The 17952-nt window shown below is 33.5% G+C and overlaps 2 protein-coding genes across 6 annotated transcripts; one reads left to right on the top strand and one right to left on the bottom strand.

Moving 5' to 3' along the window:
- Positions 1-558: 558 nt before the first annotated feature.
- Positions 559-4443, top strand: LOC145574525 (uncharacterized). Its single transcript, XM_081632341.1, has 9 exons — positions 559-902; positions 1488-1575; positions 2097-2210; positions 2381-2463; positions 2570-2684; positions 3311-3402; positions 3641-3706; positions 3790-3883; positions 4084-4443. Exons 1-9 carry the CDS (start codon positions 619-621, stop codon positions 4192-4194), a joined length of 1047 nt encoding a protein of 348 aa, XP_081488467.1. The 5' UTR covers positions 559-618; the 3' UTR covers positions 4195-4443.
- Positions 4444-4586: 143 nt separating this feature from the next.
- Positions 4587-17521, bottom strand: LOC145574524 (mannosylglycoprotein endo-beta-mannosidase-like). Of its 5 annotated transcripts, XM_081632336.1 has the most exons (12): positions 17365-17521; positions 14814-14952; positions 13313-13451; positions 12876-13103; positions 11971-12029; positions 11210-11258; positions 10414-10644; positions 9475-9644; positions 9198-9402; positions 6400-7065; positions 6084-6311; positions 4587-5711 (listed from the first exon to the last, which is right to left on the bottom strand). In XM_081632336.1, exons 1-12 carry the CDS (start codon positions 17369-17371, stop codon positions 4914-4916), a joined length of 2919 nt encoding a protein of 972 aa, XP_081488462.1. In that variant the 5' UTR covers positions 17372-17521; the 3' UTR covers positions 4587-4913. The 5 variants fall into 5 exon arrangements, with proteins under 5 accessions (XP_081488462.1, XP_081488464.1, XP_081488463.1 ...); XM_081632338.1 differs by lacking the exon at positions 14814-14952 and having other exon boundaries at positions 13252-13451; XM_081632337.1 differs by lacking the exon at positions 17365-17521 and having other exon boundaries at positions 13252-13451; positions 14814-14951.
- Positions 17522-17952: the final 431 nt, after the last annotated feature.

The following is a 17952-nucleotide window of genomic DNA, read 5'->3' as shown; positions in this document are numbered from 1 at the left end:
AGACAATGGTCCCGTATCAAATGAATAAAAAAAAAATTATAAAAGCAATGACACATTCATCCTCAGTATTGAAACTATTAGTATGTGTTAAAATTTACAAAAGCTCCAAATTAGTAAATTACCCTAAAAAAGAAGTAATCGATTAAACTATAAACATCTTGGTCAAACTATACTTAAGTATCAACTCTATTAAATCTAACTCTAGAACCAAACAAGTCATACTGAGCACATTTAATACTAGCGAAAGCTAGGCACAAGTTGAGTCATGCAAGTCCACGTGTCATGCTAGCGTACTTCGTATTGTGAAAAGTGATGTTAGAAAATGACCAAGGAAAATAAAGTGTTATTCCAAACTTGTATCAAATATTGAAAATAAATTTCATACACGAGGTACACTGCAACAAGGCATATGACCTACAAGTATGTCTCTCGTGCCATTTCAGGCTTGTGGTAAGCTCGCACCAAGTCGGGCCATTTTCAAGCCAACGCGGCTTATGCACAACTCTAATTCCTGGCACATCTAGTAAAAAAAAAACAATTAAAAACAGACGTCACCTTTATCAATGATATTTTCTGGTAATGTTGTTAGGATAAGCAGAATCTGAAAGAACTAAATCAATGGCCAGTTCTTCGCAACCAAGCTTGTTGAGCTACCACCATGCTTGCTCCTCTTCTTCCTCAAATTCCAACTTCACTCGATATCCCTCTTCATTTTCTCTCTCCTCTCTCCATGGATCCACCAGAACTCAATTTCCCAGAAATCTTTCAATCTCTTTAACTAAAATTCATGCTAAATTTGAGAAATTTGAGGGCAGTGAAGATAACCCAGTACAACTGCAGCAAGAAGAAGTCCAAGAAACTGAAGAATTCCCGGATCAAGAAATAAAAGAAGAAGATGATGAGTGAGATTCTATTTATTATACTGATTTTCAGATTGTTTGTTTTGTTGCTATTGGAAATTTTGATCTTGTAAAAAAAGTTGGAAAAAATTAATTGTTTTGGGTGTGTGAAATAGGGGGAAATTGGGTGTGATGTGAAAAAAATTGAAAGCTATTAAAGATATTAATGATCAAAGTTATGTGTTCGAGAAAAATTTAATAGGTAAAAATCAAAGTAACAATGGTTGTAGTTTGTTTTACTTTGATAAAAATTGCTTGGAGAAATTGAAATGATCAGTTTATTTGTACAAGTATTTTAATTTTTTATTATTATTATTATATATCTTTATTGGTTTAGTTTTCATGCTTGAAAGTTAAGGGATTATAATATGGAGTTTTATCTCAGAATTTAGATTAAGCAATTGATTAATGCTGTACTTTGTGATTATTAAGTTAGATTGGATGAGTAAATATCATGCCAATACCAATATGTTCAGTACATGATTGTTTGATAACTTATATAAGTATAATCCTCGGCCTAATTGGCATATTTTTCTGTTCACATAGCTGAAGTGTATTGATGGCCATGTAATTAAAATTATTTGACAGTTGCCTGCCTTCTGACTTGGAGGGTGCAGTTCGACAATCCGGTCAAGCTAGTGCTTCGTTCGTGGATTCTGGTGGAACAAGGGCCATTGTAGGTGCTTCAGTATTAGAAAAGAGTTGTTGCCTTTTCAATTAGTTATAGTTCTTGATTAAATTTCCTGATGTTCCCTTTCTTAAAAAATAATTAAGGAGGGGATTAAAAATTGTTGAGGGTGCTTTGGGAAATCATGTCATTTGCTTAATTATGAGAAATCAAGAATGTGACAATTTATTTCTATACAATAGAGTAATTAAAAACTAAATAGTCTGAATGTCCTGCAACAAAAAAGGTCCTCCCTCTTTCAGATAGTTCGGATCCAACTCCTATTAGTCCTAATTACAAAAACGAGTGGTTTAGTAAAAAAAAGAACGATTTATATTCTGAATAACAGGAGCTAAGAGCTTACATGTACTGTTAATTAGTAGATCATCAGTTCCATCCATTGTTTCATCTTATACTTAGTAAATCTAATTATTGAAACTGAAAATAAGAACTGGCTTTGTTTTTGGATAGAATGTGTAATTTTCTGGTAGTCTGATGCTTTTCCTGAATTTCCTTTTTGCCTTTGGCAGGTTGAGTTGTTAATACCTCAGCTGCAATTTTTGGATGATGAAGGCGCACAAGCTGAGCTATGGGAACTGTCAAGGGTTTTCATAGATACGCTTATTGAGGAAACAGGATGTCAGGTTAGTTTTTAGTATTAATCTATAGCTATCCAAAGCATAGAATAAGAATAATTATGCAAAATAAATTGTTCAGTGGCATACTGAAATCTTGCACCTTGGAGTTGCTTGGCAGTGATCAACTGATTCTTCACCACTTCTACGTAACTAAGTTAAATATTTTGGCTGAACAGAAAGTAAAAGCAATCTTTCCGGATACTGGAGCTGCTGCACTTCTGAAGTATCAATGGAAAGATGCTGTTTTTGGATTCTCTAGGTATAGCATGTTATATCCAAATTACTGGTATCTGTCTTGTGGTATAGTATTTTTAGTAGTCTATGCTACCCTTTTCATGTTCATATATGTTCATATTTCCTTGCAGCTTAAGTGATAGGAAGCCTGTAGAAGATGAAGATGAAATTGTTGTTATGGTGGTTCCTGATTATCAGATGTTGGAATATGTCCAGAAAATTGCTTCACTTCTCTCAGACGATCCGGTATTTACTTACTTATGTTGGCTTACATTGTCCTGTGTGAGATATAGTGTCCTTTTTTACTCGGTTTGCAATGCTAAGTCCGCCATGCTCTTTTTTTTTTTTTTTTTTTTTTTCAAAAAACAGTTATAATACTTGATGTTATGTGTTTGTTTTCTACTTCTATCTGTTATTGATACAAAAGTCACTTTTTCTTTTGGATGTAAAGAAATAAGATCGCATTTATAACAACAATATTTTACACTGGTTGACTGAGAATATACTGGTAATGTCCCCTTTTATTCATCATCAAAAGCATAAATTGTGACTTTGATGAATGCACTGTATTCTGGAGATACAGGAGTCAGCATATCAGAATTACATTTCCAGCCTTTAACATTGGTTAAGTGTCTTGCTGGACTTGATTGAAAAGGGCTGCAGTCTGAACGCTTAACTTTGAATTACTTGCATGATAAAATGAAAGGGAAATGGGTAGTTTGATGATAGTTGCAGTCAATAAGATAGAGCTAAGAGCTAGAAAGGAAAATTTTAACTGTTTTTTTCGAATTTCAGAGTATGATACATTGTGCTATATTGGTTTTCCACTCATACCTGCATCTGTCTTATGAAATTCCTCATAAATCTGTTAGCCAAGACCTCTCATCATGTGGAATCCACGTCTTGTCAGTGAAGATGTGGGAGTTGGATTCAACGTTCGGAAGTTAAGACGCTACTTTCTGAGGTAAATTTACTTTTCTTCTCTGTCATCCTCAAATTTTTAACTCATTTGACCAACAGTACCAACCATACATAAAGATCAATCAAAATCAAAGCTGTTGTATCAGATTGAATCTTATAATCACTAGTGCTTCACACACTTCTCTTCCAGTTTATATAGTACATGTTTGATGAATGTACTCTTAGTCACTCTGGTTCAACCTTATTTGCAAGTATTAAGTAATATCTGATATATGATGCAGAACATTCTCCGTGGTTTATTCAATGAGACCTTTCCCATCTGGTGCAGTGTTCAGGTGTTATCCTGGGTAAGTATACACTACCATTGTTGTATACTAGTTTTCTTTGTTACAGATTTACTCATTTTCTGCTAATTGTTTTGTTTTAACAGATTATGGAAGGTATTCTATGATGATAAGAATAGACCAGGCAGGTATCTGCTTGCAAAAGAACTAATCAGTCGTCCTGATGCTGAAGAACTAGAGGTCAGTTTCTGCAGATCAGGACATCACACTGTATAAATACCAGACATATCCTGAACCAGCTGCTTAAAGTTGAGAATGAAATACAAAAATGATTTGGGAGACTCGAAAATGCAGTTAGATTTACAGTTGGGACATTTAGAAATAGTATTTTCTGTTGAAGTGTGTTCTTTCTCAATAATATCTGCTTGTATCGAATGCAGTATATTTTTGGAGATGCACAAGAAAAAGAAGAAGAGGGACCTTCCTTGTTGGCTAGAGCAGCAGGCATATTCTCCTCGATGAATAGGTTCATGAGAGTCATATCAAAATAACCATCTTGGTTTTAAGGCTTGCATCCAGACATTCCAGACTCTACTGCATCAGCAAAATTCCTTCCAATACCTCAGTAAATCTGTAATTAACTGACAGTGCCTTCCAATGAGTGAAAACTTTTCTATGTATAGATTGTATACATGAGAGTTTGATAGAATCTTAGCATAGTTATTCAAATTTAATCCGAATGAGTTTCATTTGGTATTTGTCAATGGCATGGACACTATATCAGCCATTTTTTTTTGATATACATGCGCATGGCTGATGAGTTATGCACTTCACATGTATAATAAAAGCAATCCCCATGGTAAAAACGAAAGGGTTAACCGAACACAAGAATTGTTATTCGTAAGAGTCTGACATACCTATGTTTTCGATATACACAAGGGTAACGGCTGTAAAGGTTATATCAATAAAGATGATAAGTTGACAATGACAACTTTGATGTTTTTCATTATTTTTAAGGTAAAAAACAGTTCACTAATTACAGTTCTGATGGACATCATAGAATGCAACTGAGGTTTAGAAAGCAGTTCTACTAAAAATGATTTTAAGTTTTTCTACTTGCTATACTAGCAGATTATTTAGATATTAATACAGACAATTATACACACCTCACTCAAACACACTGCTACACATCTTTCAGTCGAGATAGACCTCGCAGAGAACCTTGCACCAGCAATAACCACTTCTGAGGACTAGTTACCTCCATGGACAATTACAAAACAGTAAGGCTGTCATAGTAATTCCAACCATTAAGTTTAATTCGTGGAGTAACTCCCGGAGGAGCCTCAAATGTCATCTTTATTGACATGATCTCACCAGGTACCAAAGAAAAATAATTGTCAGAATAATGCACAGGAAGTATCCTCGTGTCTTCCGTGCCCTTGCTCTCTTTTTCTGAAGAATGAACTGAGAAATGCAAGAAGAAAGCAACCCCTGCATCAGCTCCATTGATTTCAACAACCCTCGACCTGTTACTTTCCCGGAGAAAACAACTGTTAATCTTCTGGAAAAAACTAGCTTGCAGTTTGTTTTCAGTAGTATCATGCGAGAATTTATGCAAGGCATCATCATGACTATCATCGCCGACTTTAAGGCAGAAAATGTTCTTGTTCAGCTGATTCTCACGATTTGGCATTTTTGAGGTGTTCTCGACTTTCATCAGTACTTCATAAGTGTTATCTTGACTGGAAACTTTTGATGTTATCTTCAGAGGAATATTTTTCGTTCTATATGGTTCAAGCAACTTGTAGTCACCACCAGGTAGATGCAACCAGTAGAAATTCCTTGATAGAATACCATGATCTGACATGTGATATAGCTTGAGGAGAAGGAAGTATACTAGCTTTGGATTTTGTGATTCTGGATACTTCATCTCTGTAATAGTCAGTGTCTTTTTAGGAGGTACTGTGAGCCTCTCATGTACATTGTAGTATGGGCATGTTCCTTCCAGATCCCATACTGAGGCTTCTACAGCTATATCAGATAGCTCATCTGATGTTGTATTAACTACCTGAAAAGGAAATTTTTCATTACATCTAGAACCAAGCAAACATCAAATCCATGTTCAGAGTATGGAATTAATTTCAGCTCAAACAACTGCAAGTCTGTAACAGATTAAACATATACTTCCTCCATTTTATTTACTTGACTTTCCTAATTGGGAAGGTCATATTACTTGGTAAGCTTTTGGTAGTCAAACTCACTAAATTACCCTTATAAATTGCATGTGGGGACAACCATGTGCACCAACTACACTTTCTCTCTCCACTCAAATATTTTGCCAAAGGCTATGGGTCAAGTAAATAAAACAGAGGAAGTATATTGCTGCAGTCACATAGCTCAATTCAAGATAAGGTTGTGAAAGCTTAAATCAGATATATACCTCTATACAATAGGTTGCAAGATTTAGCTGGACATGGACAGGTTCAGCAGCAGAACGGCATCCGTAGAAACCACCTGTTTGGTTAAGAAGGTGATCATAAAACTGACCCCTCAGACCTGTCCACGGATTTTGGGTTTTCCATATTAGGACACCTGTAAATTTACTCCACATATGGGAAGTCCATCCCTCAAGTAGAGCTCTATATTGTACATAGTTAACAAGTTGAGCCTGCAACAATAAGACATGTCAATCCACATTCTACATGGTTAAAACTCCATAAAATTATTTTACCAAAAAAAGAGAGATGTGAGCTCACCTTCAAGCAAAAATCATCCAGATCATTTGGAGTTCCATATTTTAGGATCTGATCATGAACTAACCCTGGTTTAGAATAAGGTATGTATTTATGGTACTCCCAGATTTGGTTTGGCACCTCTTCTACATAACCACTGTCAAGTTTTTTAAACAATGGGATCTGCCAACCTTCTTTTGGCATAGTCGCCCTAATAGTAGCTGCCACTGGCATTCCAACAGACCCAACCTCAGGATTAAACCCATAATTGTAATAGTTGTCCTTAAAGAAGTCTTCAGGATTCTGAATTTCATAAGGACCATCTGTAAAGTTTCCTTGACCATCAGCAAATCCATCCCACATCGACCCTTGAACATAAACTCTAGTACCATCCAAATATTGACTAGGATCAGTACCAGACACCATGATTTTTTTCCCCATCAAAGTTCCATTGACGTACTCAAAGTCTGGATGGAGACTAAGGTCATGTTTAAGAGCGGCATTAATGTCATCTGGTGGGACTTGTTCATTTCCACCAACCCACAATGCAAGACTGGCATGATTCCTAAGGAGCTTCACCGTGTCTCTAGCACAAAGCAAAAAAAGATCATGGTCCAAGGGACCATTTGGATTAGATATAGGATCTCCTCGTCCATCAACATCTCCAGTAATCCAGAACTCCTGCCACACCTGCCAAATTAAATTACAGCAGGGATGAATTCACTACAAGATGCAATTACATTCTCCAATTGCAACATAATTAATTACTGCAAAGACATACTCCATCCGTTTAATTATAATGGTCACACTTTAAATTTGGCACTACTTAGAAACTACTTGCACTTTGACCTTTGTTTATGATATGTCACAATATGTATTTTTGAAATATCAAACTTTTATGAATTTTACTTATACATAATCAAAGATATTAATGCTCAAAGTTTTACATTGTCAAACATGGAAAGTTAGAAAAAAAATCCTGTCACACTGATGATCATGAATCAAGAATATTGTATATCAGTTCTATCCTTGTAAAAGATAAGGTCTCAATGAAAACAGGCACTAAGGCCCCGTTCACTTCACCTTATTTTTGCTAAACTAAAATTATTTTTACTCAACTGAAAATAATTTTACTAAACTGAAAATTTTTTGCTGAACTGAAATTATTTTTACTATTTTTCTATTATATTTCTTCTTTAAAGTTACTGATTTTTACTGAACTGAAATTATTTTTACTTACTGAATATTATTTTTTTTAAGGTAACGCGAACAAGACCTAAGTCTGGAAACAACTACATAAAACGGAAAAACCTTCAGAAATCCCTACCAGAAAATCAGTGATTCCTTTGGGATGAGAGACAGTAAAGAACATAAAAGGGGGAGAGCATGTGGGCAGAAGTGACTCTGTCCAAGCGCTACTCTCTCTTCATGGTTTATATTTTTCTCTATCTCTTTCCTTATCCCACGTAAATAAACTTTTTTCCAACAAAAAAATTCTAAGATCCTCACAACTTTAAAAATTCTGATGGATTATAATTCCAAAGATAATGCAAAACCATATCACATGTTTTTATGATCCTCTCTTCATAGCACTGCAGCCCGATTCAACAAGCCTATCACCTATGATCCACATCATTGAAGAATTATATTTTATTATTTACTTCCACTGATTTCTTATACTTGCTACACAATTTTTTGGCATGCTATATGAAGATATGATTAAAAAAGGTAAATTGAAGACTTTCTTCTTATAAGTGGTAAAATTATTTCAATTAATTTGTCTGTTTGCTTAGTCTAAAATCCTGTGTGCCAAAATGGTGTGGTGCAAGTAAATTAAAACGAAGGAAGTATTATTCATTTCATCCATGGGAATAACCAACCCATTATAGGTAGCATTCTACATCATACTTCCCCTTTTTATTTTTTACTTGCAACACACTCATTTCACACTTGCTAATGCATTATTCAATCATTTATATCTCTTATTTTCAACAAGTAAAGATTATTAAAATATTATACTATTAAAGTATAAATTAAGACAAAATATCTAACAAGAATAGATCATGTTTGGTTTTTTTTTTTTTCTTAATTATAAATTATCAAAGGTAGTAATAGTAGCATATGTGAATAGTTCTAAAGATAAACGTTGCAAGTAAAAAAAATAACATAAACGGAGGAAGTATATAATACTGTTAATTGGAAACTTCCCACTAGTTGTTATTATTATTTTTTTTTTTAATATGTTTTCAAATTATAATCAAGGATATGTTTTCCAATACCTAGTATGTTTGTAATGACCTAAATATAGGTCCAAATTCTTCTTGTATGGGAATTTCAATGGTATCAATAGCAATAATAGGTTTAATAAAATAATAATGGCTAGCACAGCAACATAGCAATATATGTCACAATATAATTTTAAACCACATGTTACAAAATATTTTTATGTAGAACAGAAAGTTTTAAATCATTTACAGAGGCACAACATAACTAAACAGTCAATATCTCATTCCATTGCCCTTTTATAACATTCACATCCAAAACTACATATATCATTTTTCCAGTCTCCGGATATACCAGAAAGTTTTTCCCCAATGCAAAAGAACTCAGCATATATTCTACAAATAGACAGTCAAAAGCACACTTATCCTCCAAAGAGACTAATCAAATCATTAGGTGAGGGGACAAAGATACAATAGAAAAATAATCAGATATAAAGAAAGATTAAAAACTGAATGCATAAAATCAAGTATATTTCATTTCACAGACCAAACACTCCGAAGGAAAGAACCAGAGTAGAAAAATTAAAGAGAATAACTTACCAACAAACCATAAACATCACAAAAATGATAAAATTCCGGTCTCTCAGCCAGTCCCCCTCCCCAGCAACGCATCATGTTAAAGTTCATATCAGCATGGAACTTTATATCTGTTTGATATCGCTTCTTGGAAAGCCGCAATAAACCATCTGACAAAATCCAATTACCACCACGGATAAAAACAGGTTCTCCATTAACCTTAAACAACCTGTAAACAATAATGATGTAAGGATGACCGCATGAATTATATGATAATGTAAACATTTACTTGTTTCCATACCTCCCACCAGTAGCACTATCAACATAGCTCTCGATTTTGCGAAATCCAAATAAATGGTGCCACATATCAGATTCTCCAAAACCTTTGACATCCACAGCAATAGTGACATTATATAATGATTGTTTTCCCATACCATTTGGCCACCAGAGATTTGGTTTGTAGAAGAAAATCTGCACTTTGAATTTAATAGAGGCTTCAGAGCACAGAATAACGTGATAATTAAAAAAAATATATATGAATTTCACTCCATCCACACAACCAAAGTTTCATTCTGAAAAATCTCCTGCAATCCTAATGACATTCATTGACCAGAGGAATGCAAGGACTTGTGTCAAGGTCAAGGAAAAAAGTTAAGTCATTTTGAGATCCAACAGACTTAGCACAAAACTCACTGAGAAGTGAGAACATACAACATGAATTGGAACTCAGCCCAAGTAGCACCAATAAAAGCATAATCAATCATCTTCTGGATCTAGCAAGTGCAAAATAAACTAAGTATAGTACCAACTGCCACAAGAGTATATGAGAAGGTCAAAATAAATGTACAAAAATACTGATCAACTCAAGATTTAGATTAAGCTGCTTCCAATGGTCTTGCATTATAAGTAATTTGATAAATAAATACTACTCCAACATGAATAGCTACCAACCAGCAAGGATCCAACAGATCCACATCTGGTATTTGTAAGATGTAAGCAACCCAGCCTTAACCAAGTACAAACTAAGATAAGCTCCAGAAAGAATATGAAAAGTAAAGAGTATATCCCATGCATTCACAGAAGGTTTTACACAAACTACTAGCAATAGTAGCAAATTCTCTGACTTGTATAAAGTGATGATTTATACACTTAGCAGTAGTTAACACAACTTTGGATTTGGGAAGTACACCAGAATGATAGCAAGAGATGACCGCTTTGAAACTGAAAGACAAGTACAAACCTCAGGAAATGTATGCTGCACTCGTGCTCCTGGAGGAATTGACAGATGTTGAGTTTGAAGATGCTCCACCAAGCAAATATTATCCTCAACTTCAGTTTCCACTTGGATGCTTAAAGAACATTCTGCAACCCAGCCACTTCTATTTTCCAGCTCTACAGTGGTATGCAAGTATGCCCTCTTATAGTCATCAAAGAATGAGGATACCAAATGGGGATCCATGATTTTAACTGGCTGGATCACAAGATATCAACATCATACATTCAACATAATTATTCACAAGATGATAATTATCACAAGAACAAGTGCAAGATTACAAATTTAAACATATGAAGTTAATAGAATACATTTGCAGTAAAAACCCAGTGCACTGTCAAAGCTATACCTTACTGATTGGTAATGACAGCTAATCCTTGTGATTTAAGTAAACATAAAACAGAATACACATACAATAGATTAAACAATATATTTGGGCCAATCTTACAAATATTAATTAAAAAAAATATAAAAAAATAATAAAAAAATAATAAAAAAAAATTTAAAAAAAAAAAAACCCATTCATTCCATCCATCTTGAAATAATGAAATATGTATTTCCAACTGCTATGAAATTTAGAGACTTGTTTAGAAAAAAAAAACATAATGTAACTGGTATAGGGGACAGATTTTTGAAATTTATACTCACAATCAGAAAATCATGGAGTACAAAGCTTGCCAAACCGATGCTTCCCAAGGTGTGGAAGATAATTATTCATAAGATGAAACCTCAAGATTCTTAAATATTTTGGACGAATACTTACCCCAGTGGTGGAAAGTGAAACCTCATCCCAAATGCCAGTGTTTCGGTCCCTGTTGTCAATTTCAACAGAAAACATATCTGCATAAGAAAACGTCAATCATTTGATTCATAACCTTTTCTGAATATGCAAAATGTATCATGAACCCAACGCAAATTAAAATGACTATATAGTATATAGCCAGTGACAGCCAGTGTAAAACTGTCACATCGCTTAACATGAGCCACAATGATTGAGAGTAGTACTAGGATGGGTGACCTCTTGGGGAAATCCCTATATTGGCTCATGTAGTCGACCACACTTAAGGGATTAAGGCGTTCAAGCAGAAGAAGAAGACTTTGTATATAAGAGTAATATAGCCCTTTTTAGATCACTTATGAGATGCTAATTAAAACCAAGCAAGTTTTACAGTTACATGAAAAACCTAATTATGATTGGAAAATTAATTGTCATATACTACATTCATTAAATGTAGTAACATATTAGCTGTGCTAGCTCTATTCATGAGTCATTCTAGCAAAAAACTTATATGGCACGTAAATTTTGAAAGTATAATTTGAATTGCAATCAAAGCCAGTAGCAGAAGAGCAAAGGTAGAACCTAATACTACCTCCACTAAGCTTTGCTCCCTAAAGCTACTTTTCTCCCTCCCCCCCCCCCCCCCCTCCCCGCACAAAAAAAAAAAAAGAAAAAAAAAATTGAACACGTGGGAGAAGCAAAGAAATTCCAGACAAACACTTCATGTAGTCTCATGTGAGCACCACCTGATAGGAGTCATCCAATCCCAACCCTCCACATACTGGGCTGCAACATCTTTTCCAATCTACCATGTAGAACAAAGACAGGAAAGGAAAGGGAAATGGTCAGTGAATATATATTAGTAAATTTTCAAAGAAGTAACATAAAATTGCACATTCACTGCTTTATGAATAGATAAAACACACTAATAAGTAATAACCAGACAGCTATATATGTCGCATATTTTTCAATACATAAACTTTGTCAAATGAAGTACATATCTGTATTCCATCCACCAAAAAACAAAAAACGAAGTGGCAACATTGACTTATGAGGCAGACATTACATTAAATCCAACAAAATGCATATTTTGGAGTTCTTGTCTCAACAAATATCCATGCAATGACACCAACCCGGAAAATCCTGGTTTTTTTTTTTAAAAACGGACACTCCTTCAGACCTCAGAGCTCGTGATGGCAAAAAAATTCTTATTGAGTGTAGCCTTGAATCGTCAGCTCTTTCTCTACATGGTGCTTATGATTATAAGAGGGATCAAATTTTGTGAAGACTTAATGTGGTTATTTTTAAGTCTTGGTTTCTACTAATCCCATACATGGCAACTTCTATAGTAATCTTTGTTTGAGTTGATGTGCTCCAGTAATTACAACAAGATCCACCATCATATGCTTTCATATAGATTAAAAGCAGAAAATATAACGAATATTTGCCATAAATTTTATGGAAACTTCTACAGTTAAATGCTCTATTAGACTATTACCCAACATCAATATCGACATACCAGTACCATTCAAAAAATAAAAATATAGACATACCAGCATCTGACACTGTTGTAACTTTCAAGGGAATAGATTCCTCGTATCAATGTATAAAACAAATAAAACTTGTGTGCAAAATTATAAAAATTTTATACCTCGTGATCACCACCTTGACCACCTGTAGACGGAATCTTCCCGGGATGATCCGGAGGTTGAACAATAACAGCTAAAAGGTTTTGACCATCAGGAGACAATATATCGGTGACATCAAGGGAATGCCTACAGAACATCCCCTTTCCAAGAACTCTTTTGTATCCATTTAAGTATACCTCTGCAGAGTAATTTATGGCACGAAAGTTCAGTTCCACATGCTGGTTCACAGCCTGGAAAAGTTTGTAAAACACAAGATGGTGACCAAGTAATTTAAAAAATAGCACATCCTGGATGAGCATATCAAAGAAAGCAATTCTTCATAAATCAGAAAATAGGCCATATCTAGATTAGTGCGTCAAATAAAGCACCTGTACTAACAATATACATTAAAATAGATTCCATCTGTGGCATAGAGAACAGCAAGTCATCTGTTACACACCAGCTTACACGGAAATTTTGTGAAAAACCAGAATGTATAATGCTCCCTCCCAGAATCAGCAATGTCAATAATTGAATTGTTTTCCAAACCATAGAATGGATCAGGCAGCAACTGATTCTCTACCAGGGTCGTCAATACCCTGCACAAAAGAAATACATAGCATCCCTGATCAGCATGCACATAACTCTACTTCAACTACAGCATAAACCTTCTCCGTCTGCATTAACATTCCAATGTAATCTAAATTTTTTTTCATATTAGAAGGGAAGAATTGTACTTTTAGCGAACTCTGGCAGAAAAATTTTCATATTTCATTCTTTAAGAAGAACCTATCGACCAAAGTTTGATAAGTCAAGCCAAATTCTAAACTTTTAATCAATATCAAGACTCCTAGATTAGTTGATAAGCCATGCCAACTTGCCGGAGTTAAACATGACAAGTCTTGTGGCCTCTACATCTGGCGTTTTATTCTATCATGGGTAAGGTTTGGCCACTTCAGGGTTTTTTAATAAGATTAAACTAACACCACAAATAAGTACTTTCAATTGAGCTATATTTTCATAAGACAACAAATAATCATACAAATCCAATAAGATTTCATCCTTAAACCAAATTACAACAGATGTAGTAGCCCACAGGTCTTACTTCATATATGTTAGTCACCCTACCTCTTCTTAAATGTGGGACAAGCCGGACAGCTACTCCTGTATTAAATATATTTGGCAAAATTGGCCTCAACGACACGAACTTTTAGCAAGGTTTATATAACAGCATGAACTTTGACTAGCAGCCGTAACAACACCAACTTTTTCATCGGGTGCACAAAATATCATAAATGTAACCTAGGATCCGAAATTTTATCGAATATTAATATTTTATTAACTTTTTGCAAATTTTGATATCATATTTAGTCCTCAAGGTCCAAATTGACCCAAGACCTTAACCGAGACATTTTTATAGCATGCAAATCGATGTTTTTTTGTAATTTTTTTGCTAAATTTGATCTCAGTTTTTGACTAAATTGACCTCCAAAACCTTGTTTGATAATTTTTTTTCCTACATAAAATTCGAGGCACGCAATACCAGACAATTTCTTATGATAATAAAATATTAGACATGTCTTCGGCAAAATTTTTGGTATCAAGCTTCATTTATGATATTTTGTGCACCTAATAAGGAAGTTTGTGTTGTTATAGCTACTTGTCAAAGTTCATGCTGCTACTTGCACCTTGTTAAAAACCTTGTTAAAAGTTCGTGTTGTTGAGTCCAATTTCGCCAATATATTTCCTATAATGGCACTCGTAGTAGTTCATAAAATTCATGACAAAATCATGTGCACTATTATTTATATTTTTCTTTTCAATGATCATTAAAACAGGAACACCAGCCAAATTAAAACCCAAAAGAATCCACCATTTCATCAAAATTCAAACGCAATCAAACAATTAGACATACATTAACACAAACCATCAATTAAACAGAGAGAGAAACGAATGATTACGTTCCGGGGATGATGGCGGTCATCCAAGGTGAAGAAGGACCGGAAGGTGGGTGAGTAGTGGTGAGTTGTACTCCGGTGAGGTCAACCTCAGTGGATCTTGCAGCTAACCATCCCGAATTAAGCAATGTTTTCCCAATTTCTGATGACAAAATTCAAACCATTGAACTGCTATAGAGCTTTTCAACATATATTTTTTTTTTTTTTTCAACTAGTCATTTGTGATAGAAGCTTAATGGAGGTACAGCAATTTTGACCATGCATGTTTGTCCATGCACTTACTTCAACTTAGATAACTTTAATTATATATCATGATAAATTATTAAAAAAAAAATAATGAAACAATATATATTGAGATAAATCTAATAATAATTTACATAATGATATTTATTGTTACATACTAGTAATTAAAAATCGTCAAAGCTAGTAGGGGAATATTGTAAAAAAATAATTAATAAAAACATAAAAATATTGTGAAATTGAGGAATTCAAGTATTAAATATTAATTTCTTAATGTTGTGCATTATTAAAAACACGGATATATCTTGTGCATAAAAATACTAGTAGTTCACATAGTGCACTGGGCTTCTTATCTTTACTCATAAGTAGTGAATCAGTTCCAGTTTCTCAACATGCCTTCCTCGACGTATTTGGCACCATTTTAAGATTAGATATTCTTTTCTTTTAAGTCATAACTAGTCCTAGTTTTCGAGTTGTTATTTTAGTAATTTTGTTTTCTAGTCGGAGTTTTACTAGAGTAGGTGTTAAGATATACTTCCTCCATTTAATTGTAGTTTACAATTTTACATATATCTTTATGCATATTTGTCAATGCATGATTTCAAACATCAATATATATTCTTTTAAATATAGAAATCTTATAAAAAGTTGACAGTCAGAAAATATATACAACAAGACAAATTTAACAAAAACTATATCAGTGTATTTTTTCTCTTAATGATAAATCACAAAAAGAAGTTAAAGTAATTTATGTGAGGAGTGTCTAATATAGTGTTTGAGTTCAATGCGTGAAAGGATTACAAAGGAGATAGTGGCGCATTATTTCATTGAAAAAACAAATATGGTAAAAAATACGAAGTAGTAAGATAATTTTCATTTAACATGAGAGAGCATGGGCCCTAATTTTTTGGTAACAATGGTGGACCTTCCTAGGCAAATGATAAAAGAAAGTGTAAAAACTAAAAGCAACTCCAATGGTTGTAGCTAGGGACTTGCTTGCAATATTAAATAATCCCTAGCTATTAGCTTGACCATTGGAGTAAGAAAATGCAATTTGCTTGTAAAAGAACTAGCCAAAATAAAACATATTAGAATAAATACTACCTCCAATTTTTATTAGTTGCAGCTTTGGGGTATTATTTGTGAGATATAAAATATTCCAAAATTGCAACTAAAAAAAATCGGAGGTAGTATTTTGAAATATATAAAAATGAAAATTAAGGAGGTGGGGTTCATTTTAAATAGTAAGCTAATAGCTAGCCATTGGAGCTCAAAGTAGCTAAAATGACGATTAGCTTAAAAGCTTATGTGGCATGTCAAACTAATTTGACAATTAACTTGCCATTGGAGTTGCTCTAATACAAATAGAGATTTTTTTTTTTAACAAATTCAACTCAATATACAATTTTACATTATAATGACCAAGGGTGACATCAATTTCTAACCATTTATGCTATGATAATGTATTTTATGTGATTGAATGCACCCTTAGGGCCTTAGGCCCCGTTTGATTTGATGTAAAACAATTTCGATGAAAAATTAGTTTTTATGGAAAACAAAATTTCAAGGAAAACCACAACTACGATTTAGTTTTCCTTTGTTTGGATCCATCACAAAATTATAGAGAAATTAAAAATAGGGAAGGAAATGTGAGGATAATGTGGTTTCCTTCTTTTAAGGAAAATGTTTTCCGCCATTAAAAATATAATTTTCCACCATTGAAAAAATATTTTCCACTTCTTCAAAAGACAAACAAAGGAAAATGAAAAACAATGGGAAAATCATTTTCCATGATAACATTTTACATCAAATCAAACAGGGCCTTAATCAAAGTCGGTGCTACACTTGTATGTGTTGTTACAGCCCAATTTTCCATTATTGTTTTCATAAGTTTGTATCAATTGTAAACACCATTGTCGTTGATAGGTATACATGAAGACTAATAAAAATAGTGGAATGAATTAGGAACTCAAATTTTAGTTGGCAAAATATATTACTCTTATATTACAAGTTAAATTTGATCCATCAATGTATCGAATCCCTAAAAATGATCAAGAAACCACTTAAACTCAAGAATTTCACAGTAAACCTAGAGTAGTTTAACTCGATTGACAATTCAACAATCACAACAACATTAATAATAGTACAAAACAAAATCAAACAAACAATAAGGAAAACAAGAGCAAGAAAATCTTAAATTGATAAAAATTAAAGTATCCTTCAATTAAAAGTTACACACACCATTAAATCAAAAGAAAAGGGGGAAAAATGCAAAGAAATTGAAAATTCAGAAAGAGGAATTGAGTGTACTCACCAACCATATTTTCGACAAATGAATTTTGCTGAAGAACAAGTGAATGGAAGAATTCTGGAAATGAAAAAAATTAGGGATTTCAGAATAATTGGAGAGAGAAAGAGAGCTGCATTGTTTGATTTTAGAGAGAGAAAGAGGAGAGAGAGCTGTGATTTTGTGAAAGAGAGGTAAAAATAAGGTGGCAAAATCGCCGTTTGATTACAGTTAACTTGATTTTAACGGCTACTATTATGATTCGAGACTCATTGAGACTTTTGAGAGTGTAATTTTTCTTGGGAGAAAGAGTAACGTTAGTGGTAAGATTAGAAATTTACTGACATCAAATTTACTTAACAAAAATATTTGTAACATGGATGGAAGTGGGTAGATAGTGAAAATTGGAGTAAGTCGAGTTAACTATAAATTGATAGAATTGAAGTATCTAAAAAAAAGTCACAACTCGAGTTTAATCTTGATTTGTGAGTTGAATAATATTCAGTATAGTAAGAAAATTTTTAAAGTAAAAAACTTGAGACATCTTAAAGTCAGTTGATAAATAAATCAATAAGAAAAATGCATTATTAAAACATACTTAGTATGCTTCGTATT

Source organism: Chenopodium album, chromosome 13 (genome assembly GCF_948465745.1).
Source record: "Chenopodium album chromosome 13, dcCheAlbu1.1, whole genome shotgun sequence".
NCBI classification, from domain to species: Eukaryota; Viridiplantae; Streptophyta; class Magnoliopsida; order Caryophyllales; family Amaranthaceae; genus Chenopodium; species Chenopodium album.
This window is presented reverse-complemented; position numbering and strand designations above follow the sequence as displayed.